At 43.6% G+C, this 22448-nt stretch overlaps 1 protein-coding gene across 2 annotated transcripts in view; it reads left to right on the top strand.

Annotated features, from left to right (window-relative positions):
• Nucleotides 1-3103: 3103 nt before the first annotated feature.
• Nucleotides 3104-22448, top strand: part of c2h6orf136 (chromosome 2 C6orf136 homolog) — a 45295-nt gene continuing 25950 nt past the window's right edge. The window contains exons 1-3 of one of the 2 annotated variants that reach the window (XM_073032177.1): nt 3104-3294; nt 4516-4717; nt 11604-12440. In XM_073032177.1, coding sequence (XP_072888278.1) covers nt 4538-4717; nt 11604-12440 — 1017 coding nt within the window. In that variant the 5' untranslated portion in view covers nt 3104-3294; nt 4516-4537. Of the gene's footprint in view, nt 3295-3425; nt 3817-4515; nt 4718-11603; nt 12441-22448 lie in introns of those variants that run through there. The other variant, XM_073032187.1, reaches the window with a different exon arrangement.

The following is a 22448-nucleotide window of genomic DNA, read 5'->3' as shown; positions in this document are numbered from 1 at the left end:
GCTGCTGACCGTTAGAAATCTGTACGGTCTTCCTGCAACCACACGGGTTTCCGCTGGGTGCTCTGGTTCCCCCCACATTTCGTAGGAAGGGTTGGCGAGTTGTGGGCAGGCTGTGTGGCGATACTTCCTTGCGGGCTGCCCCCCAGCACATCCTCAGATTGTGTCGGTCGTTGGCGCAAGCACCACAAGTCACTGTATAAACACAAGGAATTCAGCAGGTGCTGGAAATCCGAAGCACCACGCACACAAAATGCTGGAGGAACGTCAGCGGGTCAGGCAGCACCCATGGAAATCAACAAATAGTTGACTGGGACCCTTCTTCAGGGCTGGAAAGGCAGGGGGGAGACGCCAGAATAAAAAGGTGGGGGAGGGGAAGAGGGATAGCTAGATGTTGATAGGGTGAAGCCAGGTGGGAGGGAAAGGTGAAGGGCTGGAGATGAAGGAATCCTTTAGGAGAGGGCAGTGGACCATAGGAGAAAGGGTGGCACACTAGGGGGTGGTGACAGGCAGGTGAGGACAGTTAAGAGGCCAGATTAATTTAATCTGGTTAATTAGTTTAACTAAATTAGTTTAAAGCCTTTCTGAAGGTTCCAACAAATCTGCCTGCAAGGATATTGGTCCCCGTTGGGTTGAGGGAAACCTATGCTTTTCGTACAGGTTATACCTTCCCCAGAAGAGATCCCAATGACCCAGAAATCTGAAATCCTGCCCCCTGCCCCACTCCCTCAGCCACTCATTCATCTGTACTGTACTCACTCATTTCTGTCCTGGCTAGCACGTGGTACTGGGAATAATCCGGACATCACCAGCTTCGAGGTCCAGCCTCTTTCCTGACTGCGTATAAAAACTGTGCAGGACCTCTTTGCCCTTTATACCTCCTGAAATGGTTCCAATGTGTACTAATACCTCTGGCTGCTCACCCTCCCTCTTGAGAGCCTTCTGCAGCCACTCGGAGATATTCTGGAGCTGAGCACCTGGGAGGCAGGACCTTATCCTGGTGTTGTTTCCGCGGCCACAGAATCTCATGTCTAGCTCCCTAACTCCAGGATTGGAGAACAGTCTCCTTCACGATTGTTCTACCTGACTTTACTCTTCCCTTTTGAGGTTCAGAGCCAGCCACACAGCCACTGGTCTGGCCGCTGCTGCTGTACCCTGATAGGTCATCTCCCAGGCAAAGGGTTGCTGAGCGAATGAGCACAGGGGAAGCCTGCATGACAGCTGACTCTATTTACTTCTCCAGGTGGTAACCCATCTGCTATTTGAAGCCTGCACTCTGGGAGTGAGCACTTCAATAAAAGTCTCATTGATGAGGTTTTCAGCCTCCCAGATGGTCATTCTAACTACAAAAGTAGTGGAGAACAGTTTAAATATAGACTTACTGTGGAGAACAGTCTAACTACAGATGTACAGTGGAGAATATTCTAACTACAGATGTACCGTGGAGAACAGTCTGACGACAGATGTAATGTGGAGAACAGTCTAATTACAGGTGTACAGTGGAGAATATTCTAACTACAGATGTACCGTGGTTAGATTCTAAGTGGTTGCATTACCGTCTGGTATGGGGGAGGAGGCTGCTGCACAAGATTGAGAAAGGCTGCAGTGGGTTGCAGCTTAGTCAGCTCCATCATGGGCACTAATCTCTGTAGTATCCAGGACATCTTCAAGGTCTGATGACTTACAAAGGCATTATTAAGGACCCCCATCACCCAGGTCATGCCTTGTTCTCATTGCTACCATTAGGAAGGAGGTACAGAAGCCTGAAGGCACATGCACAATGATTCAGCAGCAGATTCCTCCCCTCTGCCATCCCATTTTTGAATGGGCATTGAACCCATGAACACTACCTCACTTCTTTTTTATTTTTTTCACTACTTATTTAATGTAACTATATATACACACACATATACTTACTGCAATTTATGTTTTTTCCTATTATTATTGTACTGCTGCCACAAAGACATCATATTTCATGGCATACTGTGTGCCGGTGATCTTGAACCTGATTCTGATTGCTGCATAGATCATCATCAGGGAGACTGTCAGTCCCACATCTCACTGGGGGAGCATTCCACTGCCTGAACTACCATCCTGCCTGTACTAGTTACACAGTACCTCTAACTTCTCAAGCTCAAGATCTAGCCTGCACCCATTGAGCCAAAGCCTGACCCCTCTAACACCAATACACTTGTAATGATTGCGTATAATTTGTGTTTTTTTTGTGAATGCTGTTTATATGATACTCTGTATCTATGATGCTGCAGCAGGTCAGTTTTTCATTGCACCATTGTGGTGAACTGCATATACCTGTCTGGACACGCCCCCCTGCTGACTGCTCCTGTGGCTCCTCCCACTGACCATGGCTCCTCCCACAGACCCCGATATAAAGGCGATTGAGGCCTGAGCCCTGCCCTCAGTCTCCAGGATGTAGTATGGTGGTCAATTACTACTTGTTCTTTCTTCCAGTCAATAGAAGCCAATATCTCGCCTCACGTCTCGGAGAGTTATTGATGGTGCATCAACCATATATTCAAGTACTTTGCATGTGCCTAAAGTTTGAGAGTCAATGAATGGTTTGTTGTAAACATATTTAATTTGAATAGGAACAGAGGGCCAATGCATAATTTATTGTAAATAACTTTATTTATTGTATAAAGACTCAGATTTAATGAATGGTTTTTTCTATGTAAATAACTTTATTTTGTAATATTCCTGAATAAAGTATTTTTGGAAAAAAAGAGTTTAACTTTGAATAAAGTAGACTCTGAATAAAAATCAAGGCTGATCAACAAGGCCTATTCAATATCATAACTACGACGTAAGACGGAAGTTCAAAAGCTGATGTGGATGGATCAATAACAAAATCCAAAATTAAACCAAGGCATCAACTAAAAGACCCAATCAGCGCGAACTTTATTGAGACTACATCTCCCAGAATCCTACAGCATTAAAGCCATAATAGTCCCGTCCTCAGGGGTCACCAGCTCAAATGCGTCACAATCATCACGCAGACTACACCAATAGGCGCGTTGCTTTCTTTCTACGGAGGTACCAGCCAATGGGAAGAGGCGGCAGCTGCGACGTCTCCTCTGGCAGTGTCGGCGGCGCCGTGCGTGAAGGAGGCGGGCGCATGCGCGGGGTGCCAGTCTTCCCGGTATCCAAGGGCAAAGGGGTGGAGAGGGGAAGGAGCCGGACGGCGTGACGGAGTTCTGCTGATCGGAGAGCGGACGAGATGCTGGCGGCGGTGGAGTAGGAGGCGGCTCTGTTCCCCGAGACCGAGCGCGCTGCTCTCAGGTGAAGCCTGCATCCCCGACGGCTGCCGGCCGGCTCGGGCGCTCCCGGAAAGGGAAGGTGGGGGTTAGATGGAAGTGATGGGCGGAGGCGCGGCCAAGCGAGGGCTGGTGGGGCAGGGTGTGAATTAGGTTGGGTGGTATAAAATGGGATTAGGCTGCAAGGTTATGCAGCAGACAAGATAGCTTGTTGTAGTGGAGGATGTGGTTATAGCAGTGCATTTTGTTTGGCGTCTAAGGCGAGCTCTTGTGTTAATGTTAAACACGAGATTCTACGTATGCTGGAAATCCTGACCAATGCATACAAAATACTGGAGGAAGACAGCAATTTAGGCAACATCTACAAAGGGAAACAAGTTGGTCCTCTAGTAGGGTCTCGGCCCGCAATGTCGACTATTCCACAGATACTCAGTTCCTCCAGCATTTTGCTTTGGATCTGCAAACTTTCTTGTGTTTAAGATCATGTTTTTGGCCGAGACCCTTCATCAGGACTGGAAAGGAAGGGGGCAGAAGCCAGAATAAGAAGGTGGGGAGAAGGCATGTGATAGGCAAGACTGCGTGGGGTGAGGGTGATCTAGGTCTGTGGGTGGCGGGGGGGGGGGGGGGGGGGGAGGAGGATGAAGTAAGGAGGTGATAGGTGGAAGAGGTAAATAGATGAAGAAGGAGGAGTCTGATTGGGGAGGACAGTGGAGCGTGGAAGAAAGGGAAGGAGGGGAACCAGAAGGAAATGATGGGCAAGTGAGGAGAAGAGAAGGGATGAGAGAGTAAACAGAATGAGGATCTTAGGAGAGTGATCCCTATGGAAGGTGTGGAGGAAAAGATGTACTTGGTCCTCTGTAATAGGGAAAGAGCAGAGTGTTGCTGTGGGGTGAGTTTAACTAGAGACATAAGAGACTGCAGATGCTGGAATCGAGCGATGGGCAAAGTGACAGAGGAGTTCTAACATCTGCTATTTTTGTCTCCTAAGGCGTGCCTTCAGGAGTTTTTGATGAACCTGGGCTTGTATTTTCTGCAGTTTAGAAAAATGAGAGGGCATCTCATTCAGACATGCTAAATAATGAACGGACATGGAGAGGATGTTTCAAATAGTGGGAGAGTCTTCTAGAGGCTGTAAGGCACAGAAGGAAACGGTCCTAGTGTAGATGGGCGGTAAGTTTGGCATGGGTGTGGTGGTCTTTCTCTGCCATATGACTCTGTCTCTTAATGGGTCTTTTTCCCACCACAGTGGCAGTGGGCCGTGTACATGCATGGCTGGTGCAGTGAATTGCAGGCAGAGTGCAGCCAGGGGACTGGCAACGTTTGGACTCGGGCGATGGAAACCCAGCAGTGGCGCTCGGATCAGGATCCGAGGGAATGACCGCAGCACCTGTTACAGTTGTGACCATCCGGTCAGGAAACAGAATTTCTCCTCTTGCTGCCGAGTGCAGGTAAGCCAAGGGTATCTTTGAAGTTTTGACACTCAAGTTTGATAACTGCTTGCAGTGGCTTGGTGTGTGTTCATCGAATGGTACAGGCCTTTTGTCCTCTGACCTTTCACCCTGCTCCAAGATCGGACGAACCCTTCCTTCCCACATAGCCCTACATTTTTTCTTTTAATCTATGTGCCTACCTTAAATGTCCCTAATGTACCTACCTCTCCCACCATCTCGGCAGCGAGATCCAGGCACTCAGCACTCTCAATGTGGGGAGAAAAGGTCTGTCTCTACCGTTCTCACCTTGCGAGTAAGTCTCTGGCTGTCCACTCTATGCCTTTTATTGTCGTAAACTTTATACAGCTCTATCAAGTCTCCTCTTACCCTCCTTTGCTCCAAAGAGAAAATCCCTAGCTCTCTCAACATTTCCTCTTGATTCAAGATTCATTCTTGAATGTTGACCCAACGGATTGCAAGCTCAGGGGTCCGTGGTGGTGCAGCGTTGCTGGAGGTGCTGCCGTTGGGGTAAATTGTTAAAGTGTGATGGCAACTGCCTTTTTGTTTTGTTGATGGGTTTTAAAAATTCAGTGTCTTTTCACCAATGAACTGATCTCGTCCTCCGATCAGATTCCATCATCTTCTGCCTCTTGTCAACTCCCTCTATCTCTTTCCAGCCTCTGTCACTGTCCCCACTCTCCCCTGCTGTTCATACTTGTGTTATCATACTTATTATTATTATTAGTGTTGTTCATACTTATTATTATTTTGTATTTGCATATTGTTGTTTATTTGTCTCTGTCCTGTGCAGTTTTTGTTGATTCTATTGTGTTTCATTGTATTTACTCTGAATACCTGAAAGAAACTGAAACTCAAGGTAGTATACGGTGACAGTTTATATACTTCAATAATAAATTTACTATGAACTTTGAAATGGGAGCTTCGACATTTTCTTTAAACCCATGTTTTGGAGCACCGTGGTGGCTGTGGTGAGCAGTAGCAGGTCTGGTTGAGGTTGGCTGACGAAATGCAAGAATCATGCTGGAAGCAGGACTGGCCTCTGTGCTGCAGTGGAACACCAAATGATATGGCTGCTGCAAAGATCCGGCAAGCCAGTCTCAGTCCTGACCTCTGGAGCTATCTGTGTAGAGATTGAGCCTCCTCCCTGTGACCACACCATTGTTTCCAAGCTCTGACATGCTGGTTAGCAAGTCGCTTTCAATTGACTACTTCAAATGACATCCCCTCCCCCTGTTGAAGGGGGATACCCCCTTTCTGATGGATAGGTGCGAGAGAATACGTAGTTCAATGGGAATAGGACAAGTGGAAATATTTGTTACTCGATGGGCTGAATGGCCTCCTGAACATGCACAGTAGATCAAGCAGCGTGTGGAGAAACTGTTGCTGTTTGTTTGGGTAATCAGAAAACTGTTTTGTGTAAACTTTATATTTACAACGAACAAGGTGCAGCAATTTATAAGTAATAAAAGAAAAGGCACTAAGGGAAAGGAGCGAGTGATTAACATTCCTGGAACATAGTCTGGATGACTCAGCTCTTTCAGAAAAAAATCACATTAATGCATAATAGGGAGTTCAAATTCCTATCAGGGCTGGAAATCTAAAGTTAAGATATACTGCTGGAACCGATGTCTATGGAAAAAGAAATGGAATGAATATTTGGGCTCGGATCTTTTGTGATGACTGGGGGGCAAAGATTAGAAATGGGGTGGTTTGTGCAGTAGGGTAGAGGCGGAAGATGGAATGAGGTTGGTAGGAAGAACGGATGAGGGTTGTGTTGGGGTGGGTGGAACAGAAATGTCAAAGGGAGGTGATAGTGTGGGGGAAAGGGAAATAATGGGGTATAAAGAATCATCTTGGGTTACAGCAAATGTTTTGGGAAAGATATCTTTGGATTGGAAAGAGGGCAAAGAAGATTAGTGTGAAAGTTACCAGGACTCAAGGGCTTGAGTTACAGGGAGAGGTTGCGAAGGCTCAGACTTCAATCCTCGGAGTATACAGGACTTGGGTGACATAGAGGTGTGTCTCACCAGTAGGGTGAATGTGTGCAGTGTTTTCCCAGAAAACGATTCAAGAACTAGAGGGTATAGAGTTAAGGTGAGGGGAGAGAATTTAAGAGGGACCTGAGTTGTAAATTCTTCACACAGAGGGTGGTGTACATATGGAATGAGCTGCTGGAGAAGGCAGCTCGTTCCATGCTTGGATTTCCAGCATCTGCAAATTTTCTTGTGCTGCCTGGCCTGCTGAGTTCCTCCAGCATTTTGTGTGTGTTGCTTTGATTTCCTGCATCTGCAGGAGTTGAGATAGGTACATTAACATTTAAGAGATATTTGGGTAGTTTATGGGTAAGAAAGGTGTAGAAGAATGTGGGACTAGCTTAGGGGTGCACCTTGATCGGGATGGATGAGTTGGTCTGAAGGGCCTGTTTCTGTTCTGTTGGACTCTGACTGAAGTCTGATAAAATGGGAGTGGTGGCTCACATGAAGTTTTTGACCTTCAATATGAGTCCCAAAGGCAAAAGGGAAGATTGAAAAATAAGTTGCTGCTGTTAGTGTGTCTTGAGCAGTGCAGAAAGCTGAGGTCAGAAGGTAATGTAGAATTGAAACTACGATGGGGTGGGGCCTGTCGGGGAGTTTTGGATATAGCTCTGAGCCTACCTTACTCTTCAGAAAATATACATCAGCAATTTTCCAATGCTGCTTGAATTCTATTTGCTTAGATAGATAGATAGATAGATACTTTATTCATCCCCATGGGGAAATTCAACTTTTTTCCAATGTCCCATACACTTGTTGTAGCAAAACTAATTACATACAATACTTAACTCAGTAAAAATATGATATGCATCTAAATCACTATCTCAAAAAGCATTAATAATAGCTTTTAAAAAGTTCTTAAGTCCTGGCGGTAGAATTGTAAAGCCTAATGGCATTGGGGAGTATTGACCTCTTCATCCTGTCTGAGGAGCATTGCATCGATAGTAACCTGTCGCTGAAACTGCTTCTCTGTCTCTGGATGGTGCTATGTAGAGGATGTTCAGAGTTATCCATAATTGACCGTAGCCTACTCAGCGCCCTTCGCTCAGCTACCGATGCTAAACTCTCCAGTACTTTGCCCACGACAGAGCCCGCCTTCCTTACCAGCTTGTTAAGACGTGAGGCGTCCCTCTTCTTAATGCTTCCTCCCCAACACGCCACCACAAAGAAGAGGGCGCTCTCCACAACTGACCTATAGAACATCTTCAGCATCTCACTACAGACATTGAATGACGCCAACCTTCTTAGGAAGTACAGTCGACTCTGTGCCTTCCTGCACAAGGCATCTGTGTTGGCAGTCCAGTCTAGCTTCTCGTCTAACTGTATTCCCAGATACTTGTAGGTCTTAACCTGCTCCACACATTCTCCATTAATGATCACTGGCTCCATATGAGGCATATTAAGATTTACATCAAGCATAGTCTTGTTTTTGTTGGTTCTTCCTTAAGAACTTTCTCTACTTCATTCTGCCCAGTCCATTTACTCTTCCCTATCCTCCTCAGTACTATTCACTTGTTGAGAGGATGTGGATACAGTGGAAGGTCACTTGGCCCCCCCAGCCCATTCTGACATTCACTGAGAACGTAACTGATTTGTCATATGTCAGGTCATCAGTGGCTAACAGAAATGTATAAATATCAGAATGCAGTGTTAATTGCTTTTGTAAAAGAGTTCCAAACACGAGTGTTATGCCTGCAGGAGGACTACTTCACTTGGTGAGGGTGCAGAAGAGATTCGCCAGGATGCTGCCTGGCTTAGTGTTTTCTTTGGAGTGGCAGAGTCTGAGATAGATAGATAGATAGATACTTTATTCATCCCCATGGGGAAATTCAACTTTTTTTCCAATGTCCCATACACTTGTTGTAGCAAAACTAATTACATACAATACTTAACTCAGTAAAAAATATGATATGCATCTAAATCACTATCTCAAAAAGCATTAATAATAGCTTTTAAAGAGTTCTTAAGTCCTGGCGGTAGAATTGTAAAGCCTAATGGCATTGGGGAGTATTGACCTCTTCATCCTGTCTGAGGAGCATTGCATCGATAGTAACCTGTCGCTGAAACTGCTTCTCTGTCTCTGGATGGTGCTATGTAGAGGATGTTCAGAGTTATCCATAATTGACCGTAGCCTACTCAGCGCCCTTCGCTCAGCTACCGATGTTAAACTCTCCAGTACTTTGCCCACGACAGAGCCCGCCTTCCTTACCAGCTTATTAAGACATGAGGCGTCCCTCTTCTTAATGCTTCCTCCCCAACACGCCACCACAAAGAAGAGGGCGCTCTCCACAACTGACCTATAGAACATCTTCAGCATCTCACCACAGACATTGAATGACGCCAACCTTCTAAGGAAGTACAGTCGACTCTGTGCCTTCCTGCACAAGGCATCTGTGTTGGCAGTCCAGTCTAGCTTCTCGTCTAACTGTACTCCCAGATACTTGTAGGTCTTAACCTGCTCCACACATTCTCCATTAATGATCACTGGCTCCATATGAGGCCTAGATCTCCTAAAGTCCTCCACCAGCTCCTTGGTCTTGGTGATATTGAGACGCAGGTAGTTTGAGTTGCACCATATCACAAAGTCCTGTATCAGTTTCCTATACTCCTCCTCCTGTCCATTCCTGACACACCCCACTATGGCCGTGTCATCAGCGAACTTCTGCACATGGCAGGACTCCGAGTTATATTGGAAGTCTGATGTGTACAGGGTGAACAGGACCGGAGAGAGTACGGTTCCCTGCGGCGCTCCTGTGCTGCTGACCACCGTGTCAGACCTACAGTCTCCCAACCGCACATACTGAGGTCTATCTGTCAAGTAGTCCACTATCCAATCCACCATGTGAGAGTCTACTCCCATCTCCGTTAGTTTGTGCCTTAATATCTTGGGCTGGATGGTGTTAAAGGCACTAGAGAAGTCAAGGAATGTAATCCTCACAGCATGATGAGGGGAGATCTGGCAGGTTTATAAGGTTGAGAGGCATTGATGGAGTGGACAGGGAGTTTCTGTTTCCCAGGGCTGAAATGTCTAATACCAGAGGGCATGCACTGAAGCTGAGAGGGGGTAGGTTCAAGGGGAACCTGAGGGATAAGTGTTGTTTTTAACTTAGTGGTCAATGCCTGGAATGCACTGCCTGGTGTGTTGGTAGAGGCCAGTACATTAGAGGTTTAGATTGGCACGTGAATGTGAGGAAGATGGAGGGATATGGGCATGGTGTAGGTAGGAGGGATTGGTGTTTAAGCGTTTCTGGTTTGGTTTTTAGCTGGTTTAGCACAGTATTGTGGGCTGAGGGCTTGTTCCTGTGCTGTACTGTGCTATGTTCTAATCCTGATCCGAGGTTCCACACCAAGAGATACACTTCCTCTTCATTTACCGTATCAATTCAATTAAATCACATCACATTGGTGAATGTCATAATCTTTGGAATGTCATAATTTCAGTTGCTGGAAAAACAAAGGAGCCATTAAGTAGGGCTCCTGTGGTTTCTTCATCCTTCCCATAGGAAAGTTCCAATCTTCCAATAAATTGTTTACAGTGGGAAGATTGAACTCGGGAGATCTCCACGTGTTGGTACCACATGCGGATGCCTGTAATTCAGCTTATTAGTTTTTCTGAAAGGGTCCCTTGCTTTGTAGACTGTTGGGATTGTTTTCTGGCATACAGTGAGTGAATTTGGTTAATTCTGATTTGACTAGTTTCCAGCTACATCCAGAGCTGAGGTGGCAATTGTTCAATTTGATCCTAAAGATATTCAAATGTTGTAAACCCCTGAACAATGTAATTCATAAAATATTCCCCTTTCTGTTTCTTTAGTGGCCACAACATTATTGTGTGGGTTTGGTCTGTTCACAGCTTAGGAATGGGAGAGTTGATGTAGGCAGATCTTCTATCATGCTGTAGCATCTGACTTGTTCAACTAATCAGGTTATTTCTTTTTGAATCTGCTCTGCTCCTAATTGCATCTCGACTCCCTGTGGGTGAGTTGCCATGTGCCCATTCATCACTCTGAATGCAATGTCCCCCGAGTTTCTGAGCATTCTTTTAGATGGTGTTCATTAGTATACTAGCATCAGAAACCTTTCTAATAGATTTAAGCTTGGAGGTATTAAACAACTGATGTAATGTTCAATGGCTGTGTGCAACTGGGTACATGCTTCGAACTAGTCGGCTTGTTAGTTAATTTCCATGGGAGTTTTTTTTTTGTGTTTGTTAAATATTTTCATAGCTTTCTTTTTTCCCCAGACTGACACATTTCAGGTTCATTGAATTGACTTTTGTAGTCTTTTAGATTCAGTTGAAGTGGTGACATTGGGTTGCTCGTTCCTGAACCCTTTTGATAAACGTTATGCAGTTGTATCCTTTCAATGAGGCTTGCATGTAGTAACTTCAGAATTGTCAGCTGTAAGTAAAAGTGGGTAAGTCAATAAAACTCTGCTTCAAGTTACTAATTAAGCATGAGTTTGTGTTAAAAGGTTGTATTGTCCATTCTATCAGAGTAATTGATTCTAGATCAGTGGAACATTGAGAAGCCATTACTGATTTTTCAACCCTGTAAATTTCAGTTTCATTGAAGTGATATTTCTTTTGATTGCTACTAAAAGGTAATTCTGACTTTCATACAGATTTAAATGATGTGATGGTCAAACATGGAGCTTGCAATCTAATCGAATGGTTAAGATAAATACAGCCGTGTTTGCTACCATCCTTTGCAGTATCTCGTGATCTATACTTTTTTATAATTGAACAGGGAATTGGAATGTGAAGCCTGTTTAACTTGGTAGGTAAATTTGGTAAAGCTAATTAAAATCTTCTCTCTATCTTATTAAAGCTATCTCATTTGCTTCCGCAGAACTTCGAGATGTGTCATGGCAGATTCTTTCGGCATATCAGTACCACCTCATGGACCACGCCTGTTTGCGTGTGGCACCAAAACAAGAGACAGATCGGCGTGGAGACCTACACGGCAACAGACCGCAGTCCCAGCCTGGTGGCTTGCGACGTGCCTTACTTGCAGTTCTCTCCCAGTGGTTCGTTGCACACTCAAGGGGCACCCGCAGGTGATGTGCATCTGCAGTCCCTCATCTATATCCCAGATCAGAAGATCGGCATGCAGATGATGATCCGTGGCCAGGGCAGGGAGCAGGCAGCCCTCGTGGAGAAGCCCTGTGTGCGGATGGAGCAATTGGCAGTCTCCAGAGTAGAGCGCGAGCTCTGTGAGCTGGTGGAGGGGCTTGGTGCTGAGCAGGAAAGAGCTCTTCTGCTGTCTCAGCTCTTGAATTCAATCACCACAGTTGACGGGCGCAGCTCAGACGACATTGTGGTAGAACACGACTCCATGTCCCACTTCCCTGTGAGAGAGCTGGCGGCTGAGGGTGTCCCTGAGACACTGGTGGGCCAATTTGCAGGGGCAGAGGTGCCCTCTGCAGGCAGGCCAGATTCCAAGAAACAGCAGCCCCAGGACAAAGTGCTGAGCCCCTGGGACATGAGTGAGGGGCAGCTGGACTCTTTCCGGACTCTGTTTGACAGTGAGTGTCTTGCAGGCCTCGAGCGTCTGACTGCAACTGCGTCTCAGCTGCGGGAGCTTGCTTTTCGCAGAGCAGGAGAGCTGAAGAAGACAACCCCACAGAAGGGAGAGCCCAGTATGGAGGAGCATCTTGCTGTGCTTTACGAAAAGCTGAGGTTGGAGGTAAAGAAACTCTTTTAATTGAACCTTGCATGTGGGCTTGTACTAGTTCTCGATTGGTAAACGTACCAACTAATACACTTGCAATAACTTGCTCCAGTGGCAAAACAAATCCAAAATCAAAATGAACCAATTGCTGCTGTCTGCCTGTGACCGCCACGTCATGGCGCACACTCGGCTCCAATGAAATGATTGTTCCAAAGAGTGGAATCCTTTATTCGAAGCAAATGTACGATCCTGAAGTGATATGGTGGTTAGCAAAGGTGTGACCTCTGCTGGTCCCAAGCTACAAAATGCCACGAAACAATCAAGAATACGTAACTTATTCCCTTTGCTTTTACCACAGCCCCACTCATGTGACTAGTTGCCATAATAAACAAACTAAGCGCACAATACGGAATACAAAGCAGATAGAGACTAGATATATGGCTCCTACACTTGCATTTAATGTAATATACCATATACCAAATATCAGATGAAATTCAGTAGGTAAGAAGGAAGTTTTGATCAGTTTATTGAAAGCAGAGACGTAGAGGGGTTTGGACAGAGAAATTGTGGTTTAGAGCATTGACAACACACTCAGCATTTGGGGTCGGGGAGGAGATCAGAATGTTCGTCAGTACAGACTGCTCGGGGAATTATTGAATTAGGAACAGAGGAGAAATGAGGGCTGCTTTCAGACAGGGTATAAGATAGTGCTACTGTCCTTGTGTGTTCATTATAACACAGGTCTAAACCAAGAGCAGCTCCAATTTATAGTGTGGGTATGGTGATCTCTGAGCTTAGATTTTATTTTTAGAATAAGAGTCTGTATAAAAGTATGTCAAAATGCCTCCTAAATGTAGTGATTGTATCCATCACCTCCTCTGGCACATATTCCAGAAGCCAATTAACTTTTTGTATGTACTTACCCATCAGATCTCCATTTAACCCCTTCACTTCTCAGCTCCCACCTGCACCCTCAAGTTTTAGAGACACCTACCATATGAAGGGTGGTGGGGTTGTGATAGGTCTCTTCCAAAGGAGGTGCAAGGTACCCCTTTCCTCTGCTAGCCTGCAGTCACCCTTGGGCATGGAGTAGCACCGACTTAGCCCCCTCTCTCCAAACATCCCCTGGTCCAATCAGGGTCACGTGAAGCCATGGAGCAGCTGGTGCATATCTCAAGTCCTAATTCTGCAACCACTGACGCAAGGCAGACAATCTCTGAGAAGTATCGATAATGGCTGGGGCTTCTAAAGATACTGCCCAGAAGATGGCAATGGCAAGCCACTTCTGTAAAAAAAAATTGGCAAAGGATGGTCAAGGTCACCATGATCACCTACATCATACAACATGGCACCTAATGATAACCATCTGAAGCAGACACTGACTCTACCCGATCCATGCCTCTCGTAACTTTATACAGAATATCTTTAGTGTGTCACCTCTCAGTCTCCTCTGCTTTGCGACGGCCCACGTAGGAGAATAATTTGGTGACATCTCCTCTCTAGGTTCAAGAGTCAGCATCTGAATGAATTAATGGAAGATGTCAGACAATCCATTCTATGAGATAGTTGCAAAATGCTGTAATTTGTCTTGTTTTGCATTTCATTGAACCGCTGTGTAGTGACAGCTCAGAAATGAGTCACCTGATACTGCCATTTATAGGCCTCCTGTCCTGGTTTTATAAAACCATAAGATAAAGAAGCAGAATTAGGCCATTTGGCCCATTGCGTCGGCTCTGCCAGTTCATCGTGGCTGATCCAATTTTCCTCTCAGCCCCAATCTCCTGCTTTCACCTTCAAGCCCTGACCAATCACAAGTCTATCAATCTGTGCCTTAAATATACACAACAACTTGGCCTCCACAGCTGCCTGATCACCACTCTCGGGCTAAAGAAATTCTTCTTAATCTCAGTTCTAAAAATCGTCCCTCTGTTCTGAGTCAGTGTCCTCTGGTCTTGTACTCTCCCACCATAGGAAACATCCTCTCCACATCCACTCTATCGAGATATTTCACCATTTGATAAAGTTTCAATGAAGTCACCCCTCTTTCTTCTGAATTCTAGTGAATACAGGTGCAGAGCCATCAAACTGTCTTCATACGACAAGGCATTCAAATCTGGAATCATTTTCGTGAATCTCCTTTGAACTCTGTCCGGTTTCAGCACATCCTTTCTATGATAGGGGGCCCAAAACTGCTCACAATACTCCAAGTGAGGCTTCACCAGTACTTTTATAAAGTCTCTACATTATATCCTTGCTTTTATATTCTAGTCCTCTTGAAATGAACACTAACATTGCATTTGCCTTCCTCACCACAGACTCGACATGCAAATAACCTTTAAGGGATCTTCTCAAGTCCCTTTGCACCTCAGTTTTTATTTTCTCTCCATTTAGAAAATAGTCAACCCTTTCATTCCTTCTACCAAAGTGCATGACCATTCACTTCTGGATACTGTATTCCATTTGCCACTTCTTTGCCCCTTTCTCCTAATTTGTCCTTCTGTAGCCTCTCTACTTCCTCAAAACTATCTGCCCCTTCACCTATTTTTGTATCATCTGCAAACTTGGCACCAAAGCCATCAATTCCTTCATCCAAATCATTGACATGTAATGCAAAAAGAAATGGTCCCAGCACAGACCCTGTGGAGCACCACTAGTCACCAAAAATCCTTTATTCCCATCTTTGCTGCCTGCCAATCAGCCATTGCTTTACCGATGCTAGAATCTCGCCTGTAATACCATGGGCTATCTGCCTTATCAGCGTATTCTCATTCATTCTCTAGTTGCCCTTGAAAGTAAGGGTGCAGTTCACTTACCAAAGAGCCATTTAAAAACTGATTTGAGACGCTGGAATGTTGGATTCATAGCTTGCTCAAAGGGAGATTGTTGTAGTTGGAGATCATTCATGCTAAGACTGCAACAGTGCAAACTCACCACCACTACCTTGCTGTTGAATTCAGAGTGTGTAGTAAATGTTCCCTTTTGTATTGGTACCCACATTCTGAAGATAAATTTAAAAACAAATCTGATTCTGACTTTCAACATTTTCAGTTTTTTTCAATGTTAGTTTTGATCTGCAGCTTTTACACCTGATTTGAGGATTTCCAGCACACTTTGTATAAAGATCCAAGTGTTCTGGGTATAATGTCAAGGTTATGCCCTTGCTCCGGATTCTTACCACCAGATTTTTCTCTATTTGTCGTAACAATCTGCACAGGAATAATCCAACCCAATCACAGCTCCTTCAGTGGCATTACTGAGATTGTATTTACTGCAGTGGTCTTAGCAACTGTTGATCTTTGGTAGCATAACACTTCTTTACTGCACCATTTGGGCTCAATTCTCACAGGAGTCTGTAAGGAGTTTGTCTGTTTTCATTGAGACCATGTGGGTTTCCTCCGGGTGCTCTGGTTTCCGCAAACATTCCAAAGGGTTAGGGTTAGTTAGTTGGGGGCGGGCTGTCCCCCAGCACATCCTCTCACTGTGTTAGTCATTGACACAAATAATACATTTCAGCATATGTTTCGATGTGCATGTGGCAGATCTCTTTTTAATCTGTAAAATCATCCTGACGTGAATAAACTGATGTGCCAGGCTGTCAGTACCTGAACTGAGCCCTAATGTTCTGTTGGAATGTTCTCCCTTGCTGAAGGAGTACACGCATGTGTGCGCACAGCACTTCAGTCTCATTTGGTAGTCAGGTTTCAATACATCTTGTCAGCTGAAACCTTATTTGGAGCACTCTTTCGCCATCTAATGCAACCTGACTTCTTAAGTTTAATCTTTGATAACAACATCCTTCCTGAGGCGCAGGCTCCCGGAAGCCCTAACTAAAGCTTTGTTTAGTTTATCCCAGCCTTCTCAGGTGATTAACGATTAGCTTTATTTGTCACATGAGCATCACATTATACAGTGGAATACGTCAGTTGTTTCAAATCAAATCAGTGACGATTGTGCTGGGCAGTTGTAAGTGTGTGTGTGTGCACTTCCAGTGCCAACGTAGCATATCCACAGCTTACTAACCCTAACCCGTAGGTCTTCAGAATGTGGGAGGAAGATCTGGAGAAACCCACGAGGCCGTAAGGAGAATGTACAAACTCCTCACAAACAGAGGCAGAAATAAAACCCCATCTTGCAGTGGGCTCTGCCTTTCCACTCTCTTTATGGAATATGAGGCCCTTTGTTGGTCGGGATAGGCCATGGTTGTAGCGATACAGCTGTCTATGTGATATGCAAGCCAGGGAGGTATGATAGTGAGAGCAAGCTGTCAGCGTATAGCAGGCCTCCCCCCTCCCCACCTGATAAATCCAAAGGAACGGCAGTGACCGACACAGCTGTCTCGCACGAGTTGTTGGTATGGAATTTTTCTTGGAGTTAACACCTAAAGCCTTCTCCATGAGGGGTAAAGCTGCAAGGCAGTGCAGGTTTGAGATCAGGGTTTTCCTTTTCCTGCATGAGCTGCCAACCATGGCCCCGGCTGCTCTAAGTGACTGGTTTTAAGGTGCCAGTAACCCGCCTTTGCCCCTTTTCCTGTCAGTAGAAACTGTTCCATTGGGCTTAGTAACTGAGCCACACGTGAAGGTCGGCAGCTGGAATTGGATATCAGAGGCTATTTGAGACGTGAGGGATTTATTAGGAAGTTAGAGCTTATCCCCACTGCAATCCAGACTATAACAACATTAAGGAACCTATATGGAATATAAAGGCCTATATTCCACTACATAAACACAGTCTTAATGAAGAGTCTTGGCTTGAAACATTGACTGTTTATTCATTTCCATAAATGCTGTCTGACCTGCTGAGTTCCTCCAGCATTTGGTATTATCTATGTTCCACTGTTCTTCAAATTACTTTTTTATTTCTTTCAAGTTCGGATTATTGTAGGAATGATGGTGTGGTTGTGAGGGTGTGAGTTTTGACCTTGAACGTGGTCTGTTCACATCATTGCAGATCCGTTCTCTCTGTAGAGTGTGATACAACTTTGTCACTGGTGGTTCTGTTGCAATGTACAATAGCAGTTCATCTGTTTTATTTTAATAGCAGGAGGACTTCTATCTTTTCTTAAATGGAGACTTAGAGGCTTTGCAGTATCTCTGCATTCACACTGGGGATTAATTTGTTTGCAACTTTTTCCAATGTGTTACAACAACAGCTACATTTGAAAGGACTGTCAGTGGTTTCATGAATGCTGTGGAATGCTTGTTCTCTCTGGGGAAATTTCTGGTAGGAAGCAGTTGTGATCTCAACTGGAGAAATGAAAGCAAAACTGCTCAGAGAGGGTCTGAGAGCAAGTTGTCCCTATCTGTATGTAGGACCTGTGGTAAATGGTGACTTAACTTTCTTTAGAACCTTCCACAACCACCTTTTTGAACCTAACGGAGCACAGTTGGTATTTCAATGCAGTAAAGCAGCCTTTGATCTGTGCACAGCAAGATTCCACAAGGTAATAACCAGGTGAACTGAACCCTTTTCGATGAAATTGGTTGAGTTAAATATTTGCTGCCTTATTGGACAGTATTCCTCTGATCCAAGTAAATCTCATGGCAAGATTTCGGAGAGAAGGATCAGTTCTCCCTCTGTGCTTCTGTATTTGTATGCTTAAGTGGGAGAGCTTGAATCCATGAGCATTTGAGTATGTGCCATTAGATCACAACTGATGGAGATTTCTTGTTAAAATTGTGGAACGGGTACCAAGTCTCAATAATTTGTCCCACTCCTGTCTCTGGCTGTGCCAGACTGCAGGACTGCCCGATTCTGACTGCCTACCTACCCAATCTGTGCCTCAAGTTTTATAAGCTTCTGTCAGGTCTCCCCTCTGTTTTCATTGCACAAGTTTTGTTCAACCTTTCCTTGTAGTTCATTGCCTCTGATCTGGTAAACTTCTTTCTAAAGCCTCTACATCCTTCCTGTAATTGGGCAATCGGAATTGTACAGGATTCACCGAGTATGACCTCAGCAAAGTTGTACACAACTGCAACAAGACTTCCTGACTCTTGTACTTAATGCCCTGACCAGTGAAGGCAAGCGTGTTAGCATGCCATCCTCCTTTACCACCACATCCACTTGCTTGATTATTTTTAGTGATAAATAGGTTTGGATCACGAGATCATTATTGATGTCCTGAAGAAAGGTCTCTGCCCAAAATGTGGACTGTTTACTCTTTTCTATAGGTACTGCCTGTTCTACTGAGTTCCTGCAGCACTTTGATAGATAGATAGATACTTTATTCATCCCCATGGGGAAATTCAACTTTTTTTCCAATGTCCCATACACTTGTTGTAGCAAAACTAATTACATACAATACTTAACTCAGTAAAAAATATGATATGCATCTAAATCACTATCTCAAAAAGCATTAATAATAGCTTTTAAAAAGTTCTTAAGTCCTGGCGGTTGAATTGTAAAGCCTAATGGCATTGGGGAGTATTGACCTCTTCATCCTGTCTGAGGAGCATTGCATCGATAGTAACCTGTCGCTGAAACTGCTTCTCTGTCTCTGGATGGTGCTATGTAGAGGATGTTCAGAGTTTTCCATAATTGACCGTAGCCTACTCAGCGCCCTTCGCTCAGCTACCGATGTTAAACTCTCCAGTACTTTGCCCACGACAGAGCCCGCCTTCCTTACCAGCTTATTAAGACGTGAGGCGTCCCTCTTCTTAATGCTTCCTCCCCAACACGCCACCACAAAGAAGAGGGCGCTCTCCACAACTGACCTATAGAACATCTTCAGCATCTCACTACAGACATTGAATGACGCCAACCTTCTTAGGAAGTACAGTCGACTCTGTGCCTTCCTGCACAAGGCATCTGTGTTGGCAGTCCAGTCTAGCTTCTCGTCTAACTGTATTCCCAGATACTTGTAGGTCTTAACCTGCTCCACACATTCTCCATTAATGATCACTGGCTCCATATGAGGCCTAGATCTCCTAAAGTCCACCACCATCTCCTTGGTCTTGGTGATATTGAGACGCAGGTAGTTTGAGTTGCACCATATCACAAAGTCCTGTATCAGTTTCCTATACTCCTCCTCCTGTCCATTCCTGACACAACCCACTATGGCCGTGTCATCAGCGAACTTTGGATTTCAAGCATCTGCAGACATTCTTGTGTTTGTCTTTATTGACGTTATTGCTTTTAATACCCCAACATATTAACCGGGGCCTTGATGAGGACAATGGAAAATAGGAGTTGTGCTATAATCAGTATAGGCATGAGCAAAGCTGCACTGCCTGTCCTCTTGGTATAGAACTCAATCTTGCTGCTCTGTGCCAAGATGCAGTGTTAAAACAGGCTTGTGCTAAATTTAAGTTTTGAGGAATGCTTTCTGAATTTTCCTGTACAAGACTTCAGGTGACTTTTTGCAACATGTGCCGAACAGGTTCCATTTTTACAAATGTCCATAGGTCGATATTGTCCATAAGTTATAAAATACATTAAAATCACTCTAGTTATTGTACTGAATGATATTGAAAACACATAAAACTGATGTGAAAGAATTACTAAAAGTAAGGGAGATGGGGTGAAAACTCATTCTGCTCTTCCTAGGAACTTATGTCGGACCTCTGAATCTAATATGGAAGCTCGCTTGAATGTAGATTTGTTCGTGGGTTGGCAAGTGTGTCGATACGTTGGGCATTCTTAATCAGGGGTTGCCTGCATAAACCTCTCTAAGCTTGAGCTCATCGGAAGTTTTGTCATCCTTATTCCAGTCGGCACCAAGTTGGGTTTGTCTGCCTGCGCCCTTCACTCTGGCTGTGGTTTACTTTTTTTTGTAATTTATTTTTTATTGAAGTTCATCATCAAGCAAACATTTCCATAAGGTGCATTTTGGATATCGTACATATATATCATATAGTCATATATGCCACAAATCTCCACATAATATTTATCTGAGGTATACACTTATAGAAAAGAGAGGAAGGAAAGAACAAGTGAAAGGAGAAAACTATGTACAAGTAGGGAGTGATAATTTTTTTTTACAACATATTCATTGATTTGTGAGAATAAAATCAGGCCTATGAGGTGTTGTGTAGTTAAACCATTTTTCCCAGTATGAATCAAATTGTTCCAACATAATCAACAGATGCTATTATCTTCTCCATTTTGTAAATGTCCATTGTAATTTCCATGCTGTGGTTTACTTGATACTTACAAGTTCTCACCTTTGTACTCAAATCCTGACTCCTCCCTGTCCCTGTAATCTCTTTACCCTGCATGCAACTCTTCCGTTCCCACCTCTTACTCCCTAATTTTGTGCATTCCCTACTTCTGTTTGATTTTTTTTTGCATCTTCAGCTAATTAATCCTGTGAAGGGACCTTCAGAAATTTCTGTTAGAGAAACTAAAGAAATACAGGAATGTGTCAAGTAGGTAGCTGACAGTGTTTGAATTTTGATGAATGGTGAACTACAAATCTGAAATAACAACGATGGAAAAACTGGTCAGGTCAGGCAGCATCTGTGGAAAGGGAAATGAGCAGCATGGTAGTTCAACACATACACACAAAATGCTGAAGGAACTCAGCAAGTCAGGCAGCAACTATAAAAGGAGAATAAACAGTCGACATCTGGGACTGAGAGCCTTCATCAGATGTTGCTTGACTGCTCTTAGACAGCACATTTCATGACATTCTTGTCCAGTATCCCTTTAAATATGGGATGCAAAAGTTTTTGAAACTGCTGCACGATCTCCTTGTGTTACTGCATTGCAAGGATAGCAAATGTAGCTCTGATGCTGTGTGTCGTGCTCTCCAAGTACTTGGCCAGGAGACAGTAAAGAGCCGGTCACTGATGTGAGAACACAGATCATTGAATTTAAATGAGGTGAATGATGTTGAGCAGTGACACTTCCTTTCTTTTTCTTTTTCAATCTTTTTATTAGTATTAAAAATATTATGAACAAAATACAGTTAATATATTAATAAAGGGATTACAAACATACAAATTCTCATTACACATGAAGGAATACATAAGCAATGAATACAGTATAAATAAGTTTTCCCAAAACATGAACCATATAATATATATATGAACAAGGTAAATCTAGATATTTCATAATATATAAAAAAAAGAAAAAGAAAAAAAATATATGCAAAGTTACTAACCTACTAATCTAATATCTAAGGAAAAAAAAGAAAACAAAAAAAAGAGAAAAAACTAAAGAAAAAGAGAAAAAAGAAGGGCTGTTTATAGTATCTCACAAGAATACATAAACATCAATGTCGTCAACTCCGATCCTCTCAACATACATACAGTTAAAGCTGAAAAAACCAATAAGCTTGGCACAGGGCCATATTACATCATATGAAAATATGAATAAATGGTCTCCGTATCTTTTCAAATTTAATAGAAGTATCAAATACAGCACTTCTAATTTTTTCTAAATTTAGACATAACATAGTTTGAGAAAGCCAATGAAATACCGTGGGAGGATTAATTTCCTTCCAATTCAACAAAATAGATCTTCTAGCCATCAAAGTGAGAAAAGCAATCATTCGACAGGTGGAAGGAGATAAATGGAGTGAGTCCATCATCGGTAAACCAAAAATTGCGGTAATAGGATGGGGTTGTAAATCAATGTTCAGTACCGCAGAGATAATATCAAAAATATCTTTCCAATATTTTTTCAACAGCGGACATGACCAAAACATATGAGTTAAAGACGCGATTTCTAATTGACATCTGTCACAAATAGGGTTTATATAAGAATAAAAGTGAGCTAATTTATCCTTGGACATATGGGCCCTATGTACAACCTTAAATTGTATTAATGAATGTTTGGCACATATAGATGATGTATTAACTAATTGAAGAATTTTATCCCAATTCTCAATAGGAATAATAAGATTGAGCTCTCTTTCCCAATCATTTTTGGTCTTATCAAAGGGCACTGAACGTATCTTCATAATTATAGATAGATAGATAGATACTTTATTCATCCCCATGGGGAAATTCAACTTTTTTCCAATGTCCCAAACACTTGTTGTAGCAAAAAAATAAAAAATATGATATGCATCTAAATCACTAT

Source organism: Hemitrygon akajei, chromosome 2, assembly GCF_048418815.1.
Source record: "Hemitrygon akajei chromosome 2, sHemAka1.3, whole genome shotgun sequence".
Taxonomy (NCBI): Eukaryota; Metazoa; Chordata; class Chondrichthyes; order Myliobatiformes; family Dasyatidae; genus Hemitrygon; species Hemitrygon akajei.
This window is presented reverse-complemented; position numbering and strand designations above follow the sequence as displayed.